General features: G+C 40.6%; 2 protein-coding genes across 2 annotated transcripts in view; one reads left to right on the top strand and one right to left on the bottom strand.

Moving 5' to 3' along the window:
• Nucleotides 1–3,056, top strand: part of LOC308328895 (attractin-like protein 1) — a gene marked incomplete at its 3' end in the record, with an annotated part of 46,096 nt that extends 43,040 nt beyond the window's left edge. The window contains exon 5 of the mRNA XM_080783007.1: nt 3,053–3,056. Within this exon, the coding sequence (XP_080639133.1) occupies nt 3,053–3,056 (4 nt within the window). The remainder of the gene's footprint in view (nt 1–3,052) is intronic.
• On the bottom strand, nt 3,057–9,313 carry LOC308328004 (glutathione S-transferase P-like). Its single transcript, XM_080781677.1, has 7 exons — nt 9,172–9,313; nt 8,897–8,932; nt 6,722–6,828; nt 6,497–6,584; nt 4,896–4,999; nt 4,035–4,136; nt 3,057–3,314 (listed from the first exon to the last, which is right to left on the bottom strand). Coding segments are annotated over exons 1-7 (624 nt in total). The 5' UTR covers nt 9,173–9,313; the 3' UTR covers nt 3,057–3,128.
• Nucleotides 9,314–23,182: the final 13,869 nt, after the last annotated feature.

Raw genomic sequence — 23,182 nt, forward strand, 5'->3', positions numbered from 1 at the left:
GAGATGAAGCTAAAAGAGACCTTTAAGAGTAAACTTGTAAAGATTAATTGAAGACTAAAAAACTAGCAACGTACAGTTGTAGGACACAAAATTACAACTGTAGATATAAATATATAAAAATGTATATACAAATATAAATGTAGATATATTTTGATATAAAAAATAAAAAATGTTGGCATCCATAGGTATGCCCATTTGATGACCGCGTATATGGTCTAAAAGTGTAAAAAAAAACGTATTTTTCATTTCACTACAACTTTAAGGCTAGTCCACAATCTTTTCACAAACTCCAGTTCAATACGGAAGGATTAAGTATCTCTTCTGGTACACTGTATACTACTTACAGATAAAAGTAACTTATCAAAGTATTGTTCCATTTATGAATCTTTAAGCTACCATGATGAATCCTGCAGTGCTCTAGTGGGATGTCGCATCAATGGATCCTCAATGACGGAAGCTGCCCCAAGTGTCAAGACCCCAGCTTTGTCACCAATAACTTGGAACTTACTGGAATGGAAGACAGCCTTCGCATCCTCAGAAAGTTCTTTGGTGTTTTCATTGTTAAAAATTGACAATCCATGATTGCTAAATTGGAATCTTATACAGTCCTACAGTTTCAAACCGCTTGGATTCATAAAAGATTTTCACTAAAGGCTTTAATTGTCCTGTTTCTTTATTTTGATGAATATATATACCATTACAATGTCATTCTGCAGGTCAAACTAACAGGCTGTATTTTGTGCATGTTTTTCGATTCAGTTCCTTTAAGTAATTATCTCTGCTTATTGTAGTTGTGTTTCCATAATCATTTCTTTGTATCAAGAGGTAACGGCACAAGATTTGTAGCATGACCTTCAGCACAATGACTATAATTATGCTCTACAATATTCTAATTTTTTTGTAGTGTAGACTTCAATACACTAGCTTACTTCTACCATTACTGATGCCTAATATTGAAAGGTTTACTGATCTCAAAGGTGAAGGAGTGAAACATTTGATTTGTATGGTGTGCTACCACCTAGTGGTTGCTGGGAGGTCTAACTGGTAGTCATTTTATTTTTCAATGATGGGGAAGGCCTTGTTCTGTGTGTCAATGCAGTTTGGGTGTTGTAGTAGCTAATAATACTTGGAATTTGGCTAAAATGTTCGTGTTTATCCCCACATTTTAAATTCTGTTAAATTTGTGTCATTAACCAATTGAAAAACCAGGCAGGTTTCAAAAAAGGTTTAATGCAGTGAAAGGGTGCTCCTGAATCAGTCTGGATAAGGCATCAGATTTCTTGGCACTCAAAATAACACCAAATGATAATGGCATCAATATTTATTTTGGCTAATAGCATTTGTTTCTTCTCTTGTGCATAATATAAGCTATGATTAGACATATAGTTTATTCATTGTATTATGCCATAATATCATTAATACGTTAATAGTTAATTAAATAGTTATTTTATCACATTTTCATTCATAAATCCAAAGTTATCTTCAAAGATATCCCCAGCGTTTGTGTGTTTTGTTTCGTTTTTGTATGTACACAAAAATAAAGCCACCATGTAAATACGTACCATACATAACATGTAACAATACATAACAACTGAGTAAAATAATGAATAACTTGTTGAATGAACAATATTACTGCCACATGCAGTTAATGCACTTATGTTTTGATAGCTGCATGGGGTTTCCCCACACTGCCTGGCTGTGTCCATATAAGGGCATCTATGTCACTATGCCACTGATCTCATTGATGCTGATATATCACTGATGCTTCCTCACCGGGGACTGCGGGGAGAAAGCATACTGTACTTACTCTCTCTCTCTTCACAGCTATGCCAGAGCACTGTGATGACATTCGCCAGGTGTATATATATATATACATTATGTTATGTTATTTTTTATATTTTTTTATTGAAGGGACAGCCCCTTGAGATGCAGCATCTCATTTTCAAGAGGGACCCATAAAAAACAAAATACAGAAAAGCATACTGTACACAAATACACAAAATATGCAGTACACAGATACAAACCGATAAACAAATACATACATATATACACAAATAGCTTGCTCACCATCTTCCACCTACACCACCAACCACCACATAATACACAGTGTAGATAAGGTCACAGCGCAAATAATTCAGGGTCATAAAAGGTTACAGTCAGGTTAGAAGAAAAGACAAGTTGAATCTAGATGTGAATGTAAGGAGGTCCTGAAGCTACTATATGATGAGATGGATCTAAGATCTAGAGGGAGGTTGTTCCAATCGAACGGGGCTTTGTAGCAGAAAGACCTCCGCCCAACCACATTGGAGATTTTGGGGATTTTAAAGTAAGGGTATTGAATGTCTTAGTGGATAGGATGAGGTAGACTAAGCCAGGTACTGTTTTAAGTAATCAGGGCACCTAAAATAAATGCATTTATAAGTGAAGAGATACCAGTGTAGTTGCCGTCTTGATTTAGGCTGCAGCCAATTGAGTGATTTGTACATGAGGCAGTGGTGGGTATCATATGGGCATCTCAATACAAACCTGCACAGGGAGTTGTATAAAACATTTAGAGGTTTAAGATGAGAGTCAGTTGTGTTCTGATACACAACATCTGCGTAGTCAATAATGGGAAGAATCACTTGAGCAATAATTATTTTCCTAACATCAATGGAGAAGCAATTAATAGAACGGTAAAGTGAGCTAAGGCAACCATAGTTTTTTTTATTAACGTAGTCCATGTGTGGTTTGATTGATGCCAGAAGTTTTGAGGTGAAGAGCAGCACTTCAGGACTAAGCTACTCTGTAGACATGGAGTCTGAGTTTTGCACCTGTCCGCCCCCAACCCTGACAAGTTTAATGGTTGAGTGAAAGGAAATTGTCAAACCTATAAGTATTCATGATATAAATGTGAAATATACACATTTCTAAACATATATTAGGATATCCAAAACATTATTGACACATAATATTGTATATCACAGCAAAACTTTATTTCTTTGCAGCAAAACTATCCACTATACACTTATTTAAGTGTTCTTGTTCTAATAAAAGCTATCTTTTTCCACAGTTGAGGTTTAAATAGTCAACAACAGTACACTAGAACTACAGTAATATGAATTAGCCTACAGCTCTTTTGGCAGGATTCATTGTTTGCCATTGCCATTGATTTGCATTTTATGAGCATCAGAGTTAATGAAGTTCTTGATTTTCGGGCGGGCTGACATCTTCTTCACAAAGCCCTTCAGCGTGGGGAAGGTGTCCAGGCAGGTTGGGCACAGCTCCAGGTGGTTGAGCAGGAGTTCAAACAGGTTGTAGTCAGCATATGAAATCTGGACCGATAGCATCATTAATTAGAATAATGCTTTGAAGATCATTCTCATTTTCACCAACAGCTAAACTGAGATACACTGCAGGTGGAAAGCTCCATGTATACATCTAATAAAGTATGTAATGCAAATAAAATATCCCATTATAGGCTATATAATATATAGCCATTATAACTGAAATAAATGAGCCTACTCATCATCCTTTGTTTAATGTGACTGAATGCTATAACAGCATTGGATGCTTTTTCAGTATTGGGAACACACATGCACAGATGGAAAATAACCTGGCCCGTATGAAGTTGCACAATGATCCATGACCATCCCAAAATGAGTTTGATACCCTTGCTCTAGTGCCACCTTTCGTACAATTCCCGGGTGGGTGTAAGGAGGAGCAACATGAGCTCTAGAATCTGCTTTCATATAATAGACCATGGCACCAATCTACTCAGGAACTATGCAAATTGGGAACGCACGCCCCACCCGTGTCTGTCTGCCTGTTTCCCTTTTATGCCCATATGGAGATCTCTGTATCTGTCTGTCCTTGTCCCTTTTATGCCCATATAGAGCCCTGATGCCATCATTATAAGCCCATATTTGGTCATACCCATATATAAGCATATCGGTTGGATTGGTATTTCTGGACAACTGGTGCCAAAGCCGGTCAAGTACTATACTAAACACATTCTGAAACTGATTTTATCAACACATATGCAGTCAATTTACCTTGTCCCCAACCAGGAACCCGCTCTTGTTCTTGGCCATAAAAGCTTCAAATTTGTCCAGGGTGTTAGGCAGGTCCTTTATGTATGCAGCTTTGCCAGTCTCCTATTACATTGAGACATAATCATCAATTATGAATATATATCAGATACTTTTATTTCTTTAGATACTGTAGGAGAACGAAAGTCCATAGAGACAGGACGCTAAAGGCAGCGAGGAGGAAAGACATAAATGCAACACATTAATCTGTCCAGAATCAAACTGGAGACCTTGCCACAATTTGGCATCGACTCACTGGAGACCTTGTCACAATTTGGCATCGACTCACTGACCCTGACTGCACCCAACTGTGCCTTGTTTTACATTTGAATCATCATAACTTGACAGATCAAGGTTGAAAGTACAGAGCATTGACAGTAGGATGCCCTAATACGTACATTTTCCTAGTGGCAAGAGAGACAGGTTTGAAAATACTGTTCAGACAACTGAATATATTAAAATGACAAACTCAATCATGATTACTCTGAAATTACTACTTAATTGTTACTGTACTAAATTAAATAACTTCAAGGTTTGTAATAAGTTTCGTTGATGTTGGGAGGAAACCACCTAACTCAATTTTTTAGGTTTTTTGACTTTACGTCTATGTGTTGGTTAAAAAATATTGAACCAATGATTGAAAAGTATTAAAAAGCGGTGCTTCTCTACTCATAATAGACTAAATATATATGCATGTTTGAAATTAATAATATGACAATGGCCGACAAACAATGGTGAGGGACAATGGACATTGGTCAAGGAAGTGTATAGTTTCACATATGTGTGCAATGTAGTGTCGTGTGTACTGTGTAGTTTCAGACTTACATATTCTTGGTAAATCATCTTCAAATATTTCAGCCGTAGGTCCTCCACACCATCATTCATCATGTCAATAAGGGCAGCCTCCCTGACATCTTTACCATAAGCGCCTGAATGGGAAATGAGTCATCTTTTTAGTACCGTCTTTGTGACAAATGAAAACATTGATACTGAAATTATAACACACACTTTCACAACATTATAACATTTTTCCCTATGATGAAATATTCAGAGATGATATGTTCTACTTAAATCTACTACATCAGTCTTTGAACTGTGTATTTCATTTCATTCCCTTCTCCAACACCTAGATTCATCTTCGGACAACTTTGCCACTGTTCTTTTTGTTGATTTTAGTTCTGCTTTCAACACTATTCAACGCCATCATATGATCAAGAAACTGCACCTCCTCAACATTCCTCCACTCCTCATCCACTGGACTCACAACCTTTTGAGTAATAAACCACAAATAGTTAAAGTAGGTATACATCATTAATCATAAACTGTTATCACCTACACAGGGCAAGGTTGTGTCCTCAGTCCTTTCTTCTACACACACTATACACAAATAACATTAGCTCCTCACCCACTAACATCACATACTTTAAATACTCTGATGACACTGCCATTCTCTGACTGCTCCATGACAATAACTCTTACGGACAATCAGAATACCATTTCTCATTTTACACAGTGGTGCACTAACAACTATCTAGAGTTGAATGTGGACAAAACAAAAGACCTGGTCATTGAAACAACCCACACTGGACTTAACACTTAACCCTCTCCTCATTAATGAATGTAAAACAGTGTATCACATAGGGCCGATTCATACTCCTATTTTACCACCGTTTCGGTGCTGTAGTGCCGAATTTATTTCGGCTCGTCAGAAATTTTCAGTAGCACCGAAGAGCCGACTTTAGGACGGTACCGGCCCTCCCGAACCTCAAATGACGTCACATTGTAGGCTCTACAGCGCCGAACCGACTTTTATTCGGCTCTAAAATAGGAGTATGAATCAGCCCATAGTGTAACACATATCTTGGACTCACACTGGACAAATAGACTTAGGTTTGACCAACACATCACATCTATCCAGTCATGTTTTCAGCAAAGACTCCATGTAATCCGTAAATTAAGTTCATTATCTGTTGATCCTCATCTTCTGCTATTATTGTACAAAAGCATTATTCAACCTGTTCTGTTCTGCATGTTTCTACACCATACTGTCCATGCCTAACAGAACCAAACTTTTCAGTATTACCTGTATTGCTTCTAAGATCATCGGACTTCCTACACCCATACTTTCGGAAATGAACAATAAGGCCATCACACGGCTAGCACTTTCGATATCAAATGACAGTGATCATCCCCTGTATCGCTTCTTTAACCTCATGCTATCTGGACAAAGATACAGAACCTTGCCTCAGGCTCGGGTATATCAAACCTGCGACTCGCTGTCAGGATGCATTAGATCCTATACGATTTGTGGTCAGTGCCCCATATTAATAATTTGTCCTAATCCAAGATTGGTGTTGTTCAGCCAATGTAGGCTACTGGCTAAGTGACGATCGCTTTGTAAAACTCCTCAAAGAAGAAGAATTTACCGTGTTTGCATCCAAGGTATCTCAGAATGGTATTTGACTGATGCAAGCTCAAGTCTCCATCTTCAAATATGGGCAACTGGCCAAATACCTACATTTTATTCAATGGATGGTACAAAAAGAGTTACCTCAAACAACTGAATTTGAATAAACAAAGTTAGAATATCTTTTGCAATTTTATAGATAGAAAGAAAATAATATATTATAAAGCCGACACCATCAACTCACACATCTAGCTTTCAGGTCTCCCTTCATCCATTCGTCAAAGTTCACAACGATTTCTTTCCATTGCTGGCCCTGGTCAGCCAGCATGATCCTCGTAGCGCCACATCGGCCTGAAAGCACACACAACACGTTCATTAGACCAGTGTTCCTCAGATAATGGTTCACAACGCAGAAATAGGTCGAATGGTTGTTTCCAAAGAATAAACCCATGCCTGCGGTGCTCATAAAAGCCTGAGTAGACAATACATATATTTCCCAAAACATCTTTGAAACTTAAGTGAAATATCCGGTTAAATGTAAAGAAAATCAATCTTGACTTAATGATATAGTATAATACAAAATTCAGGAACATTACCAATGCATTAGTCTACTGTCCTCTACAGTCTGTCTGTCACACATCCATTGCCCACTGCAGAAGCACCAGGTCAGCCTGGGCTGAAACTTTCCGTAATGTGTTATGATCGGGGCAAGGTCATGGGCATCCATCTGCAATGTTTTATAATTTAATATGTAACTTTTTCATGCCCACGCCCCAGGTCAAATTGGGCTGCAACCTTTCATAGTGGTGTGATGATCCGGGCAAAGTCATGGGCAACCTTTTTTTAAATGTTTTATACATTAATGTTTAACTTTTACACGACCAGTCACCAGGTCAGATTGGGCTGGAACTTTCCATGGCGGTGTGTTAGGAATACCTTGTTAAAATACCTGTCTCGCCTTATTTACTATTATTATTATTATTATTATTACTATTATTATTATTTTTGATGTATTGTAATCTTGTATCTGTTTCGCTGTTCAACCTGTGGGGTGGGAGGGTGGGGTGGGGAAACCCCCTTTTTCTTTCTTTTAACAAAAAATAAAATTAAAAACTTGATCACAAAAAAAAGGATCTGAGGAAGGTCGTACACAACTTTTTGAAATGTTTTATACTATAAAACCATACCAAATACCGATACCAGAGAATAATAATAATTAAAAAAAAGGGGAAAAATATAGAAGCCAACTCTATGGACGGAGCAGAGCGGCGGTGTTTGTTTAGAGACAGATATCTCGTGTTGTGCTTATAGCAGACTCCTCACTCAAATGTTTGGGCAACTCGAAAGCAAACTCCACATGCTCCAACATTTTATTTACTTGCCATAGTGTCAACCCCTTGGCATATTCGCCGATACCGATATTGTTTAGATACCGATACAGTATCGGGATATACTGTACTCTCCAAATAAGTTTGACGTTATCACAGTACTTTCTGCCTATCTACGCAATGACCAAAGTTGAAGATGTCTGTGTATGTGTACCTGTTTTCCTGAACATGCAATGTAATTGTAATTGTATGTTTTTCCACTATATTCAATTCAGGAACATTTGTTTTGACCTGTCCCATCCTTATTTCTCATCCGCATTTCTTTCTACCTCTATTTGTCTCCCCTTTCTTGAAAACTACAATTCATGGAGCTTGTACGAAAAAATAATTTCACCCCGTTCTTTACACCTATTAAAACCCATTTTGGGGGCGGGAACCCCTTTTGGTGTTTCAAGCATTATGTTATACTTTATAATAGCAGATCTAAAAACTTGTAGGTCTGCTATTTTTGAAAAATCGTAAAAATGTGGCGCAAATCTTTGAATATATATTCTTTCAAATTGAATGTTTTTTAACTTAAATGGATTAAGTGATTCTGATCTACTTCCTTTTTTGCATCATGTGTGCATTCCAGTTTGTTTGGTACTATCACATAAATAACGTCATAACAACATTTAAAATGTTCTTTGTCAAGCTGCATTTTCATTCATCATGGCTCAGGGGTGCACTGCAGGCAGTATAAACATCTAGGCCTATAGACCATACAATTCTAAATGCTTACAATGATCAGACTGCGTGAACCTTGCACAAAATAACTTGAATTTGGAGTGGCTGATATGCCAGCAGCATTCCCTCTAAATCCATGTGTCACCATGTGTCCAGTGTCCACATAGCCTATACCTTCAATAGATCACTCATCAAGTAATTGCAGCCATGTGAATTTAGGAGGAATACTGATGACTAAACCTTTAATGGTTTAGTCATATGTCGATATGACGGTTTGTTCTGATAAGCAAAAATACATTTAACGTTCCACTGATACATTTAATATTGTACTGTACATACTAGATCAGGCTATGGTTTTCACTTACCTCTCACTGCAAAGTATGTGATGGTGTACGAAGACACTGTGGAAATAAATAAGGGCAAGTGTTATATAAAGACTCTATAATAAGTTAATGTTCAGGTAACAAGAACAAAATCAATGCTAAACACTCTCCTTGATTCTCCAATATTCCCCTAAATTGAACATTAAAATCAACATTTACAGCAGTCTGTGATATTACATATCTATCTATTTTCGCAAATGCCTGCATGTGCAATTTCAGTTGATCAAAATGACCTGTGCTCCAGCGCTTTAACTTACTTGTACTGAAAGAAGCATGCAGTATTTAAGGTGCACAGGAAGTCCGCAGCATGCAGAAATGTAACTAGTAGTATTATCGCTGAGATTCTGTTGCAGTATGAAAAGGCATGGTCCAGTCCTCTGATTTTTGTAAGGAGATTTTGTGTTGAGTCATGGTGACAAAAAGGTGCAAAAGGAGCCCACCTTGAGTCAACACATTTACCATATTGTGTTGACTCCGCCTTTCTTAGGCCAAGATGGGCTTCTTTTGCACCTTTGTCACCATGACTCAACACATTTACCATATTTACTTATCATTGTCAGTGTCAAACCTAAGAACAATATTCATAGACACAATAAAAACAAATTAAGAATATAAAAAAGAGAAAATGTAAGTATGTAAAGATAAACATAATGAGTACTGATGATACATACAAATGATGCAGATGCAGTAAAACTGACAATGGAGTATCAAATAGATAACAGAATGAATCAATAGATACTTTTACTTTACATAACATAACACTTCTCCACGTTTTGCATGTAGGCCTATTTTTTCATTCATTGAATTCAATTCAAAGGGATTTATTGGCATAAGAAAACATACGTTTACATTGCCAAAGCAGAAAGAACAATACAACAATACAGCAATACAATCAAAACACAAATAATGTACATTTGAAAGTCAGAATCTTCAATAGATCAATTTGTATGTACCAAGATCACTCGATGCAGGTATAGTGCAGGAATATACACAATGATTAGTCTTTAGGGTGGTTGTGTTCCATTTTATATCCTTCTCCTATCACAGCAACTCACAAATCTTGCTGCTGTGTTTGCACATTGTACTTCGCCCAGCAGATATGGGAGTTTTTTGTCATTGGTCATGTTTTCAAAATCTCCGTGTGTGGTTGTAATCTGTGGGAAGTATGTGTCTCTGACCAGTCCTGAAATGGAGAAAAGCCTTTAGAAAATGACCCTGTGGGCATTCTTGAGGAAAAGTACTTAATGTGGTCTTTCTATATGATTGTGATGTGCTGAATCCATTTCTGCCGTATGCCGTGTGTGTGCTCAGAAATTGAGTAATTAGCATAATGAATCACTAAAAACTGGAAATGGGCTATAATTCTGATAAATAATTGTGGCAAAACTGGGAAGGCAAAAGCTGTCAAGGCAGACAGAAAGATCTTGCAGCGCCTCATCGCTGCATATGAAGCAGGACGGCCAGTTGACCTGAAGAACATGAGACATGAACTGTTTGCTGGCTGTATTGTTCAAAGGCAATACTTGCTACGATCATGACTGCTGACATTGCATGCCCAAATCATCTTGAAGCCAGAGACCTGCAGGGTGAATCAACACTTATCATTGATGGTCAAGCTCTGGTCATTGCCACAGGAAAGCCACAAGGAGCTAAGACCGTTGGAGACTTTGCAGATGTCTTTGTTGGATCTGTTCTCCAAAGTGGAGCACAGTTCCAGCGACTCGATGTCTTGTTTGATCGCTATACCACAAGCACTCTATCAGAAGTGGAACACGGAAACGGCGTGGAAGAGGCTCAGTGGCAATCAGGAGACCAGTTACAAGCAGGGATTTGCCAATTCCTGAAAAGTGGGTGAACTTCATTGCCCATGAAGAGAACAAGGCAGACCTTCCTCACTTCCTATCTCAGCAGCTGCTTCTGAAAGCACCAGTCAACAAGACTGTAGTTGCTGCAGGTGGCTTCAGTGATGAAGAGAGAGTTGAAGCATCTAATGCAACCATTGACACAGACAGCTTGGAAGGTAAGCATGAAGAAGCAGACACAATAATTGTTCTTCACTGCATTAAAAACAGTGCAGCGACCATTGTTGTCTCTGCAAGAGACACTGATGTTTTGCTACTGCTGATCACCTTCTTCCACATGATGCCGTGCCAACAGATTACGACAAGTCTGGATGAAAGCAGGTACAGCCAAGGCAAGAAAGTACATCGCGGTTCATGCAATAATCGAAAAGCTGCAGATGGAAGAACAGGTCCTCAAGCTGCTTCCTGGTTTCCATGCTTTGACTGGGAGTGACTCAACATCCTATTGCAGGCCATACAAAGAATAAATGCTGGAATGTGTTTGTAAAGTATAGCCATCTGCTTAAAGGGCTTGGTGAAGGTCCTGCACTAAGTGATCACACCATTCAGGACGCAGAAGTTATTTTCTGCAGATTGTATGGTGCGATGAATGCTGACAACATCAACGAAGTTCGATCTAGCATGTTCCTTAAGGGCATGACAATAGAGAGACTACCACCAACCAGGGATTCTCTCTACTTCCACATTCAGCGTTAGCACATAGGCCCACTTGCAGCACCGAGTTCTGCCACCCCCTGAACAGATGGGATGGAAGATTACTTATGAATTACTAAACTTCTACATCTTTAAAACAGAAATTGATTCATCACCTATATCATACAGAAACATCAAATAAAGTACTGCAAAGTATCGCATTTGATCGAGATTTGTCAATTATTGTTATTGTTATTTCTTAGTTTTGGCCCAGTTATTACAAAGTTGTGCAAATAATGACAAAAATGTGTTGAATGTGTTATGAAAATTATAGCCATTTCCAGTTTTGTTACTATGTTAATTACTCCATTTCTGAATACTGATTATTTATCAGAATTATAGCCCATTTCTAGTTTCTAGTGATTAATTATGCTAATTACTCAATTTCTGACCACACGGTGACCCGTATCACTCGGCATACGGCAGAAATTGATTCAGCACATCAAAATCGTATAGAAACAACATATTAAGCACAATTATTTATCTTGTATTATTTAGACCTGTATCTCGGAGTCGGGATACAGGTCTGCCTATATATGACGGCCTTTCTCGATCGCGAGACTGTGCTCACTGAGTCTGTACACACACATTAAAACCTGGGAGCCAACCAGTACAACCTCATTCTTATACTGCTGGCGACTAAGCAGCCCCACTGGAGCAGTTGGGCACTTCAGCGGTGTCGGGTGAGTGATGACCAATCACTTCCCAATCCAGATTGTTCCTGCCGTCGTCCAGGGAATCGAACCGGCAACCTTTCGGCAACAAAGGGCGCTCCTCTAACCCTTAGGCCACCGCTGCCCCATGCAATTCGATTCTAAATATACAATTCCATGCGATACAGAAGCGAGCTACTGTACAGTGTAGAAGCAGGTGACAGAAACTTAAAGCTCAGTAAGCGTGAAGGGTGAAACCTGCCCAACTCGCTGGAGAACATATTCTGTTCATATAACCTTAATCTGTTGACGCATATATCATTGATTAACACACGGATTAGGGAGGCCTGCCACATGAGCACGCCTTTGTTAGTAGAGGAGGCTGAACAAACAGTCAGAAAGGACTTCCTCAGACCTTCAGGAAGGTCTGCGGCCCGAAACGTTACCTGGTTAAAAGTAAAGAGACTTGGGAGCCTGAATTGGTGTGCCCATTTTTTCATTTCTTACATGCCTTTGTTAGTGTCACTTAAGGTGAACGTTTAGGAAGATTCAAGGGCATTTTACCTGTTTTCTATTCCTTCTGTGAAATAACAGAATATATAGGCCTACTGCAATGCTGCATGTAACGGAGGTGGACTTTATACATATTATTCATCATGTGCAGTATAATGTTTTATTGTGTATGCTCTCTGACATAAGTATGAGACAAGTAATCAATTATCATGATGATCTTTATTGTCTGTTTGGCATGTAGGTGGGTTCTTCCAGATGTCGGGGGAAAGGGAGTGGCAACACCACTTGTGAAAGACAAACGGCACAGTTTAGAGGGGTTATGCTATGCGTTTGAATTGTGTCACTGACAGAGTAGAAGAGTGCCACACAGTGAAACACATGAAAATGGCAATTGTAATCATGATAACGGTAGCCTGATCGAGTTCTAAGAATGTAAATGTCATGGTTATGTTTCCGAATACTTACTTGTTCTCTCCCGTGTCCGACTCAGCGTGTGCATGCTTATAATCCAGCATAGAACAACAAAATCAAGAGTATCGTAGTGGCACACAAGAGAACAAGCGAGGTAGAAAATCTCTGACTCATTTATCAACTGTGACAAAACACTACAAAAAAGGTAGCCAGTCAAGAACAATGATGAAAAAAGTGGGTGGCTGGGTGCCAGGCAGGCACCCAGCCACCCACACACACACACACACACACACACACACACACATAGCTCCGTAAGGGAGTGGTTGCACCACTCAAAAACAGTTTTTCGGATGTATAACACTTGAGGTACTGTAGCTCAGAAAACTATTCTTCAGCATAGAAATTAAAGGGGCATTCCGCTCATTTTCAACATTTTACTATGTCATTAATATACCTTAGAGCTGTTGTGTAGAAATAATAAAAAGTCCCTCCCCCCTATTCTGTGTTTCCTAGAACTGGAGGTCTGAAAATGAGTGGAATGCCCCTTTAAGGTAAATAATCAAATTAGCAATAGAGAGAAGGCTATCCTGATCTCTATAGCTAGTTTATGATCTTTCTAGACAAAATGTCCTGCAAGGTCCTGAACATCTTGGGACACCACCATGGGTTGTTGTTGTCAACCAGTACGCTACTGGTTGACATTCTGGCCACATCCGTTGATGTAAGCCGTTATCCATTCTAGCATATGACCCCCTTAGGGTCATATTTCCTCCAGCTTTAATGGACAGCTGAAGATACTATACTGTTGTGGAGTCCCATATGTACTGAAATCAGGAATATGACAACCGCATGCAGACACAATAGCAGGAGGATGAGATGAGACTAGCCAGTCACTGCAACGACCACATGGATATGCAAAAGAAAGATGCTGATTCGGGAAGCACAAACTAGCTGGCTAGATGTATGGGGAATCAAACGAGATGACCGAAGACGCAGATAAAGGACTCGTCTGAGAGTTGCTGCATATGGACAACATCAGAGTTGATCTGCTCATGAGGCTTCAAGGTGAGGGCAACTAGGGTGCCTGTGAGATGATCCAGCGTTTCCTCCAAAGCTGCCTATGTACATTTCCCCATGGCCAAGGGAGGCTGATGCAGTACCACATCCTGCTAGCACATGGAAGAGAGGCAAAGCCAGTGACGTCATGGGGACCCGGGACCAGGAGCATTGCAGATCTCATGAGCAGGAATGTTCCTGTAGTTCTTTCTGCAGCCAAAGCCAATCCAGAGCTCTGTGATGCTTAATGTCTCAAAAAAGTGGATTGCAAGAACCACAACATTGATGTCGACCGTACAGACAAATGCCTTTATGGAAATTCGACACACGCGTTCCACACCACCACAGGGAGTGTATAAGTGCCCGGCCTTGTCAGTCTCTCGGACCCACGGTTGTCCAGAACCGCCATAAAAAGGCCCCTGCTCAGGCTCTGGACAGGGCCCAAATTGGCCAATTGGTCACACCTGTTCACCCCTAGATCTTCATATATGGAGCTGGCCTGTTCTGACATCACAATGTGGTTCTGACATCTGCATAGACTCCATATTTGGACATGCCTGACAAAGAACTCCATATCTCTGGGCATAATTTCCGACTTGCATCGTTCCAAGTAGGCCAGACGGGCAGTGCTCTAGTATATTACAAAATAATTGCTAATCGGTGGACCAGCTTGCCGGCGGACCACGCCCATGCCACTATTATTACTTGCGCAAGCAGAGCGCGCAAGTACTAGTTTCGCCTTTAATCCTCCTGACACTAAAACATATCGTCATTACGTCACTATAGCCTAGTTCCAAACATTGCTTTAAATTTGCTCCTATTGCTGGAACTATTACATTGAGATAGAATGAGCACTTCCGCATTCCATTGTTACAATGGAGTGTCATTACTCTTTTACTACATTACTCTGGGTTTATCCCCCGTGTTTATGGAACACGGTCCTCAACTCAGACTTGACGCATGCTGCTGGATGGACACTTATCATGTAGGGAGGATGCTGCTGTTTAGTGAAGAGGAGGCTATGCACTGGTGCTTTTCCGTGAGCCCGGCCTCGTGCCTAAATCAATTATTATTTTCCGCCGAATGGTTTAGTTAATTCACGACGACATAACCGAACAGGCTGTGTGGCGACTAGCCCTGGTCCAGGGCTTACAGCGAGTCTCTCTCTGACGCCCTGTGGAAGTCCCTTCCGCAGCCCTCTGGTGATATTCTCACTCCCGTGCGCGGGTTTTCAAATCCCCGCAAATAAACAAAACGACGTAACTACTCAGCGAAACAAAGCCTGCTAGACCTTGGTAAAAGTCTATTCTCGTAGCTGGGAAGCGTCTCAGGTCCCCAGTTTATCTCTACTTACTACTCTACTGAGTAGTACTACTCTACTGAGTAGTACTACTCTACTGAGTAGTACTACTCTACTGAGTAGAAAATAATTGTGCCATTCATCATGATCATTAGTGAGGACCTATTATATATTATATATTATATATAAAGTGGTGAAGTGGTCCTTTAATAGTGTGAGATTTATAGATTTTGGGGCCTAAATAATATATTAGAAACATTGATCAATGTCACCATGGTCCACATACTGTACACTGTGTACAGTGTACACTCAACACTGTACACAGAAAATATCAAAAGGGTACATTGCTGTCCAGAGGGAAAAGGGCAGGTGCTCTAGCTATGTCTATCTGTGCACGCCATTGCGATTGAATGTATCAGAACAGAAGTATTGCAAAGGTGTACAATTACATTACATTAAAATTGAGTTTGCTATTGAGACTGCTGTTTTTTCTTAACATCAATCCAGTTTTGCTGGTTTTCTATCATACGACCTAGTACTTCTAGTAGGCCATCTTGTCAGTACTCCTTCTGCTGGTTTTCTATATCCTATACCAGGAGCCCTGGTACAGCTGGTTTTACATTCTACAGCTGGTTTTCTAGACTGCTGGTTGTCTCGTCTATGAGGACTGTACAGGCCTACTACTGCCAAGACATTTAGTGTATTGCATTCACCTGGCAACCATGTCATTATACAAGTGATAGACCTGAATGGAGCTCAAGGTGTACACAATTATCTACCCGTTGGGACTTTTTCCTGCAGTTCCTGCCAGGGGTCTTCAGTTGAGAACCACTGTATCATTGGAATAACGGCTCCATGTAATCTACTGATCAGTGCTGGTTGCAGGGAGAGCGGATAAGCCCATGTCGATGCAGTGGTTCAGTGCGGTGTATACGAGCCCTGCCTCATTAAGTGGATCAGCGAGAGGGGATCTTGGAGCTGTGAGCTGTGCTACTATAAGTACCATGTCGTTAACATCAGCACCAAGAACCCACTGCAGGTAGCGTGCGTTTGAGTATGTGTGATTGTATGTGGTTATGTGTGTGCAACTGTGCACTGAAAGGAGGGACTCAGCAGACCCCAAGACCTTGTTTTTAAGAGGTTTCAAAATGTCCACAGACTCCACACTGCAATTCAACTACAAGTCACTATTTAGGCCTTCAGCATTCTCAGACTTTTCTCCAGTGTGACATACAAAGTGTAATGTCAGAGTGAGTGCCATGAACATTTTGGCCAAAGAATTAGAGTGCACAACAGCATCTGTAATAGCCTAAGAGAAGGTGTAGAGATAAATAGGAACCAATAACTAAGCCCTGGGGTACTCCTGTCAAGAATGCATGGCGATGAAAGTGAGACTTCCCCAAAAAACCTGGTAGGCAGTCAGAAGGAATATTCTTGAGTGCATTTACTTCCATTTGGTACGGTATACCTAGATTACCTACCACGGTTAGGAAGGATGTCAATCTGTGTACGTCCTTCTTGAGTCAAGAAGAATGGGGAAGTTTAAAGCCTAGGTGTGAGGATCCAAAACTTGATTATGTGATATATGAACAGTGTTGTGTTGGTTAGAAACAACCAGTTCAAGATACAGCTTGATCAAATTCAAGGACTATAGCTTAAAGTTTCAATGTAAAGAATGTGTATGTAGAATCTATCTTACACCAATATTGTTCTTGTGAAGCAGTTGGTTTTGACTGAGCTCGCGTATTAAGATTAATAATATGAAAATCGCTAGTGTCATTTCTCTTTGCCTGTCTGTCTGTGTGCTGCTGGCTCCATGAGTGAGCAGAGTGGCTTCCGCTGGTCGTGGAGAGCTTAGAGTATATGGTGGAGAGACTCCCCGACAGCAGGCAGTGGGGAGCGGGGAGAGAAGTACAGAATGGCTTGTTCAGCTCATTTGGCAGTTAAACCATCTATTATTTTTAGCAGATAAATACAAACAGCGAAATGTTGTCGCTTAATGTTAATTAATTTCCCCATCTACAGCTGCTATCTAACCTTTTTTTTTGTTTTCAAAATGCAGTACAGTCCGTTTGCTCGCCACAAGCAGGCACACGTGACACGCAGATACATGAGTGACAGCCTGTTACTCATAACCTCGGCCTCACCCAATTATTGCTTTAGCGTCATGATTTTGTTCCACGCTTTAATGTGTGAATTGAGCATTATTGCATTATCGTCAGAATTATTAACTAAAATAATAAATAATACATTTGATTTATAATACACTTTACATTTGAAACAAACCTGTGCTACCTGTGCCACGAAGTAAACTCTCTCTCTCTCTCTTTCCACAGTGGCAGACAATTTCTCTGACAAAGATAGAGAAAGTGCAGATTGCAGCCGCTGTTGGGTAGTCTTTTCCTGCTGGCCAGTGTCTCCTGGCTGCTGTGGTCTTCTGTGAGGCCCCATGCTCGCTGGCAACGCCAAGACCCGTTCTTCCAAATCTGCTATGCCATGTATGGCTTCATGGACTGGGTCTGCATAGGTGAGAGAAGCGCTTCTCTAAAGCAATGTGGTGAAAAATTATAATGAGATTACAGGGGTTGACACCATAGAGTTATATATAATAGAGACGTCACCGGATTTCTCCTCTCATCGTTGCTCACCCAGTGCATGAGGCGTTCTTCCGGGTTGGAACAGAGAGCATTCTGGGATTGGTTATGGGCCATACGTGAACACGCTGGGCCGTTCATAGCAGAGCGCGTTCACGTATGGAACATAGCGTTCATGTATAGAACATAGCGTTCACGTATGGAACATAGCGTTCATGTATGGAACATAGCGTTCATGTATAGAACATAGCGTTCACGTATGGAACATAGCGTTCATGTATAGAACATAGCGTTCACGTATGGAACATAGCGTTCATGTATAGAACATAGCGTTCACGTATGGAACATAGCGTTCATGTATAGAACATAGCGTTCACGTATGGAACATAGCGTTCATGTATAGAACATAGCGTTCATGTATAGAACATAGCGCTCACGTATGGAACATAGCGTTCACGTATGGAACATAGCGTTCACGCATGGAGCATAGCGCACATTCACATATGGCCCATAGTCGTGCCATGCATAGTGCAAACCACTTTCGGCCACCATGTCCATTTTGCTTCAATGTTTCCTCTCTGTGGTCGCGCCTTGGTTGACACTAAGGGTATTGCACGACTTCTACAATCAATTAAATTGTAGCCCCTCCACCAGAGGACCACAATGAAAATACGCCTTTTCATTGTCCATTTCATCCTCAGAAACTATAGTAAACTAGAACTGCACTCTGTCGAGTGCATACTTGCTTGTTGTAGCCTGTTTATTTTCCATTGATATAATTTCACCATAATAGTATAATTTCACCATAATATTATAATATCACCATAATAGTAGTACATTTAAACAGAAGAGAGCTAATGTAATAACCAGTCACTCTTATTGTTTAATTGTCACTCTTTGATGAATTGAACAAGGTGGACCCTCTTGTAAACAAGTAATTATGCAAACTGTTAATACATATTTCAATCAATCAATCAATCAATCAAAGTTTAATGTATACGTTAATCATCATGTTGCACTTGCAAGTAGTATTTGTATTTGCAACCAGAGGGCTACAAATACAATCAGTCATTCAGTCAGTCAGTCATGCATTATATTAGACTCGTCGGTCTTTCCTTCCAACGTATGGGTTTCCAATGCTATAGACAATATATCAGACCCAAGTCAGTCATTCGTACACACTTCACAGTTAGCACAGCACTTCGTTCAGTCACCACCACCCAGCTAACATTTCCCCGCTAGCTACCGCCTCCCGCTGTCGCCTTCACAGCGTAGCACGCCCGGGCGGGCTTGGACTTTCCCCCGCTGTCCGCGCGTCAAACGATCGCACTTTAGTTAGATTTTCATTCCTCTGCGCAACAGTGTGCATTTACAGCCCTCGTGACGCTGTCCTGAGGCTTGCCCCCCCCGCCCCTCTCTTCCTCTCTTCTCTCTTTCTTTTGCGCTCTCTCTCTCTCTCTCTCTCTCTCTCTCTCTCTCTCTCTCTCTCTCTCTCTCTCTCTCTCTTTCAGACAAGGATGTGCATAATGTGCTTATGTATAAAATAAATCAATAATAATAATATTATATTTTGTAGGATTATGTTTTTTTTTTTTTAACTAATATTGAATATAATTAAGTGGATTATTCTTCTACTTCTTCTTGCAGCTATATTTTTAATAATAATATGTACCTGCAGACTATAGTAATTTATTTGTAACACTTTACTGTGGTCGTGCAGTAAATTCACCCGTGAAGCCCCCCCCCCCCCCCCTCTCTATGGTGAAGCCTGGGACCGAGGCTTCACCCGGCATGCATTGCGGCTTCTCTGAGTTGTTGAGAATTGAGAAATGAGCTAGGAAGACAAGACTCCACAGTCCACAACAAAGGCTTATATTTCGCCGTTTTTTTCCGGAGAAATTCAGTTGAAAGGTCAGTGTATTTTTATATCTGATATATACTGTGTGTAGTGTAATTGCCCGTGTTAGAATCGTTTCGTTTCCTAACGCTAGCAGAGGGAATAGATTACCGGTAGCTATAGCTAGCTAGCCAGCTAATCTATTGTCTGGACGGGCGTTAGCAAACGTATAATTCATGCTATTTTAACAGGCTTAAATACAGCTCCGTTGGAAATAAATAGAAAGCTACTGCAGCTTAAGCGTTATGGACGGTGTTTTATATTATTTCATTTTACAGACATACAAGATGACGTTCCAAGACCCAGACGGTGGAGCCTGGGGAAACAAAGCAACTTCATCAGAAGTAGGCTAAGTAAAATGGTTTAGTAGCGAACAATAATAATGTATCATGATGTTCTTTTCTAACGTCTTCTTATGTTGATAAAAGTCCACAATTATTCGAATTGGATAAGATTTGATACGTTGCTTGTGTATAGGCTACATAAACAGCATTTTTGCTGTAAATCACATTTTTGTCATTTGTTCCAGAACTTGCACCATGAAACGCATTTTCTAACGTAAGTATAGGCCTACTGTGATGACTGGACTTAAATATCAATGCTAATTTTCATCTTTATTAAACTGCCCTGTCTCTGCTCTGTCTGAACAGTTATTTGGTGGGAACCACTGAATTAAGTAATTACTTTTTGAAACAACTGAACGTTTTTTACTGAAAACAAATTTCAATTTTGTATCTTTGTCTTTGTCTAAACTTCTCAGGACTGGAACCCTGCGTTCTCTACCACCCTGACCTGGTTTCTACTCCAGTTACATCATGGCAACAACAACAGCAGCTACATAACAAGGTTAAGCCATATATTTTGTGTAACTTCTGTATATATTATGGCCTTTGGATCCTGCTGAAAATAGCCGATCTACAAGCTCTCTTGCCTCAAGTTTGCAATGTGTAACTGTGTACCATTGTTAATTTGTTACCATCATGACATTTTAAATGACCGAGGTGTAGAAGGGAGATGAGCTTGTAGATCTGCTATTTTTCAACAGCTAACAGCTTTTAAAATAATGTTTAAAACCTATGAGGCGACACAGATGCGTCCTCAGGTCTAAATGGGTTAAGGCAGTGGTTCTCACAGCCATCCAAACGTTATCCCACATTTCACAGCAGTGATGGTAGGTAGGCCTATTTCAGAATGCCTGAATTTACACTTGGTTGCATGGTGAAAATAGTCGATCTACAAGCTCACGTGTTGTGAGCCCTATACAAATGCAATCCATATCAATTTTGTATTTGATTTTGTTCAAAATACAGATGAGGAGGTCACATGGAGGAAGTGGAGATGATGGTGATGGATAAATAAAATTCATAATAAAAATGGTAAGAACATTTTAGCACAGGAATAGAAATTAGAAAATGGCTGGGTTTTACCCACAGGGCAACTGTTAAATCATGGATCACAAGCCAGAGAAATGATTACGGTGAAAATAATTTATTTAATTAATTCTGTGATTTCAGACGAACTTTCGCTGGAGGAAGACCTATCGACTTCAAATGCAACCTCTGCTGGAAAGGCTACCACCAGTCGGGTTTCCCTGACCCTCTACTATACGCAACATCCAGACCTCAAGGAACGCACCCAGCTTTCCGTGCTTGGACATACAGACACGGGGACATACACACATTGCTACGCTCAGAAACTCCTGACTCCACTCAGAAGAGAATTGGTGTTTTAAAGACTTAAGCACTTAAACTTGAGAACTGATATGTCTTCTAAATCCTCACAGATTTTAGTTAAAACGTTTGCAGCAAAATAATATATATTTACAGATTTGTGCCACATTTTCACGATGTTTCAAAATGAGCAAACTCGTTTTCAACAGCTTACAGCTTTTTAAATAATGGTTAAAGTGGCTAAAACCACTGGATCTTGGACTTCAGTGACAGGGACCTGGGGTCTGAGAGCCGGAGACGTTGGACAGGGTGCATTTTGGAACTTCTGCTGGCGGCCACCACCAGTCAGGCTTCATAAAGGAAGGAAACGGACAGGCATGGCAGGCAGCTCATCAAACGGTGGTCCGTGGCTCAAATGCTGAATAACTTTGGCATGAAAAGGGTTCAAACCCACCGCTATAGGGGTTTCCAAATGGACTCTTGAATGTATGCTGCACTATTTCTTGCTCAAAAGGTGAATCTCGATTGTGTGTTCTGTTTATTGCTGTGTAACTGTTATTGCAACATTACTGGGCCTACATAACTAACTCCACACAGAATAGACTTGGTGTTTTATAGAAATTAAACTTGAGAACTGATTCCACAAAATGTCTTCTAAATCCTTGCAGTTTTTAGTTAAAACGTTCACTGTGTTTGGGCCACATTTTCACGATTTTTCAAAAATAGCAAATCTACAAGCTCGTGAGCCAACAATGATGCTTAAAGTGTTTGAATGGTATGACTGTTTTCTTGTATTCTAAACTTGGTTGTTTACATGTGCCTAAATTATTTCATTGTAACCTTTTTTTTTCCTAATAAAGAAACAAAATTAAGTATACATTTGCTGCTTTATTATGTTTCTATAAATATGTGGGAGGGAGGTGAGCATGGGGGAGGAGGGGTGCGGGGTCGCAATATATATGGGGGGGGGGGGGGTGGTGTCATAAGACAGCTCCACGCTGTCCTGCTGCTGCCTTCGTTAGCTGACGTTCGAGTCGCGGCAGAGAAGCGGGGCGCCGGCTACACGCGCGTCGGCGCGCACGGCACACGCTGATCAAGAACGACGCGGCCACATCGTGCGACGCGCCCGGCGGAGGACACGATCGGCGGCGCGCGGCGACCGCCTCCCGCAGGCGGCGCGCCATGACTTGCTAGCTGGGCACCTTTCTCCCTCCCGGTCGGTTATACTGTTACAGCACACCGAAGAACGAAACTTTGGTCTCCTCGGTCAATGTACCAGTACGACCGATCCGACCCACTTTGAACGAAGAACGAATCATTTCGTTCTTCGTTCAAGAGTGTCCAAGTTGCTAGCTTTACACCTGACAGGGGGGAGTTTCCCTGGTTGGACGTATAGCGCGTGCAAGGAACACGTTATTTGAACCAGTTCCTTTCCCCTCCATCAGCTATTGTGAGTTTGACGTGAATGTTTGACATACAGTCACATTTCCCAATGAGTTTTGTGTTGAGAAGATGCTCCTATAAACATCACTGGAAAATCTCTGCCAGCCTTAGCTACCTGCAGTGATTTTCAGAACGCATTAGGAAGTGTTATGTCAGATTATGTTCTCCTCCTCACA

Source organism: Protomyctophum bolini (genome assembly GCF_963924005.1).
Source record: "Protomyctophum bolini genome assembly, chromosome: 14".
Taxonomy (NCBI): domain Eukaryota; kingdom Metazoa; phylum Chordata; class Actinopteri; order Myctophiformes; family Myctophidae; genus Protomyctophum; species Protomyctophum bolini.

Bases quoted from the DNA above. Each gene is read 5' to 3' on its own strand.
- LOC308328004 (XM_080781677.1), bottom strand. The intron at 5,000-6,496 runs GTAAATTCTTCT...TTTCCCATTCAG, and splicing joins ATACCTTGGATGCAAACACG to GCGCTTATGGTAAAGATGTC. The intron at 4,137-4,895 runs GTAAGTCTGAAA...TCAATGTAATAG, and splicing joins AGATGATTTACCAAGAATAT to GAGACTGGCAAAGCTGCATA.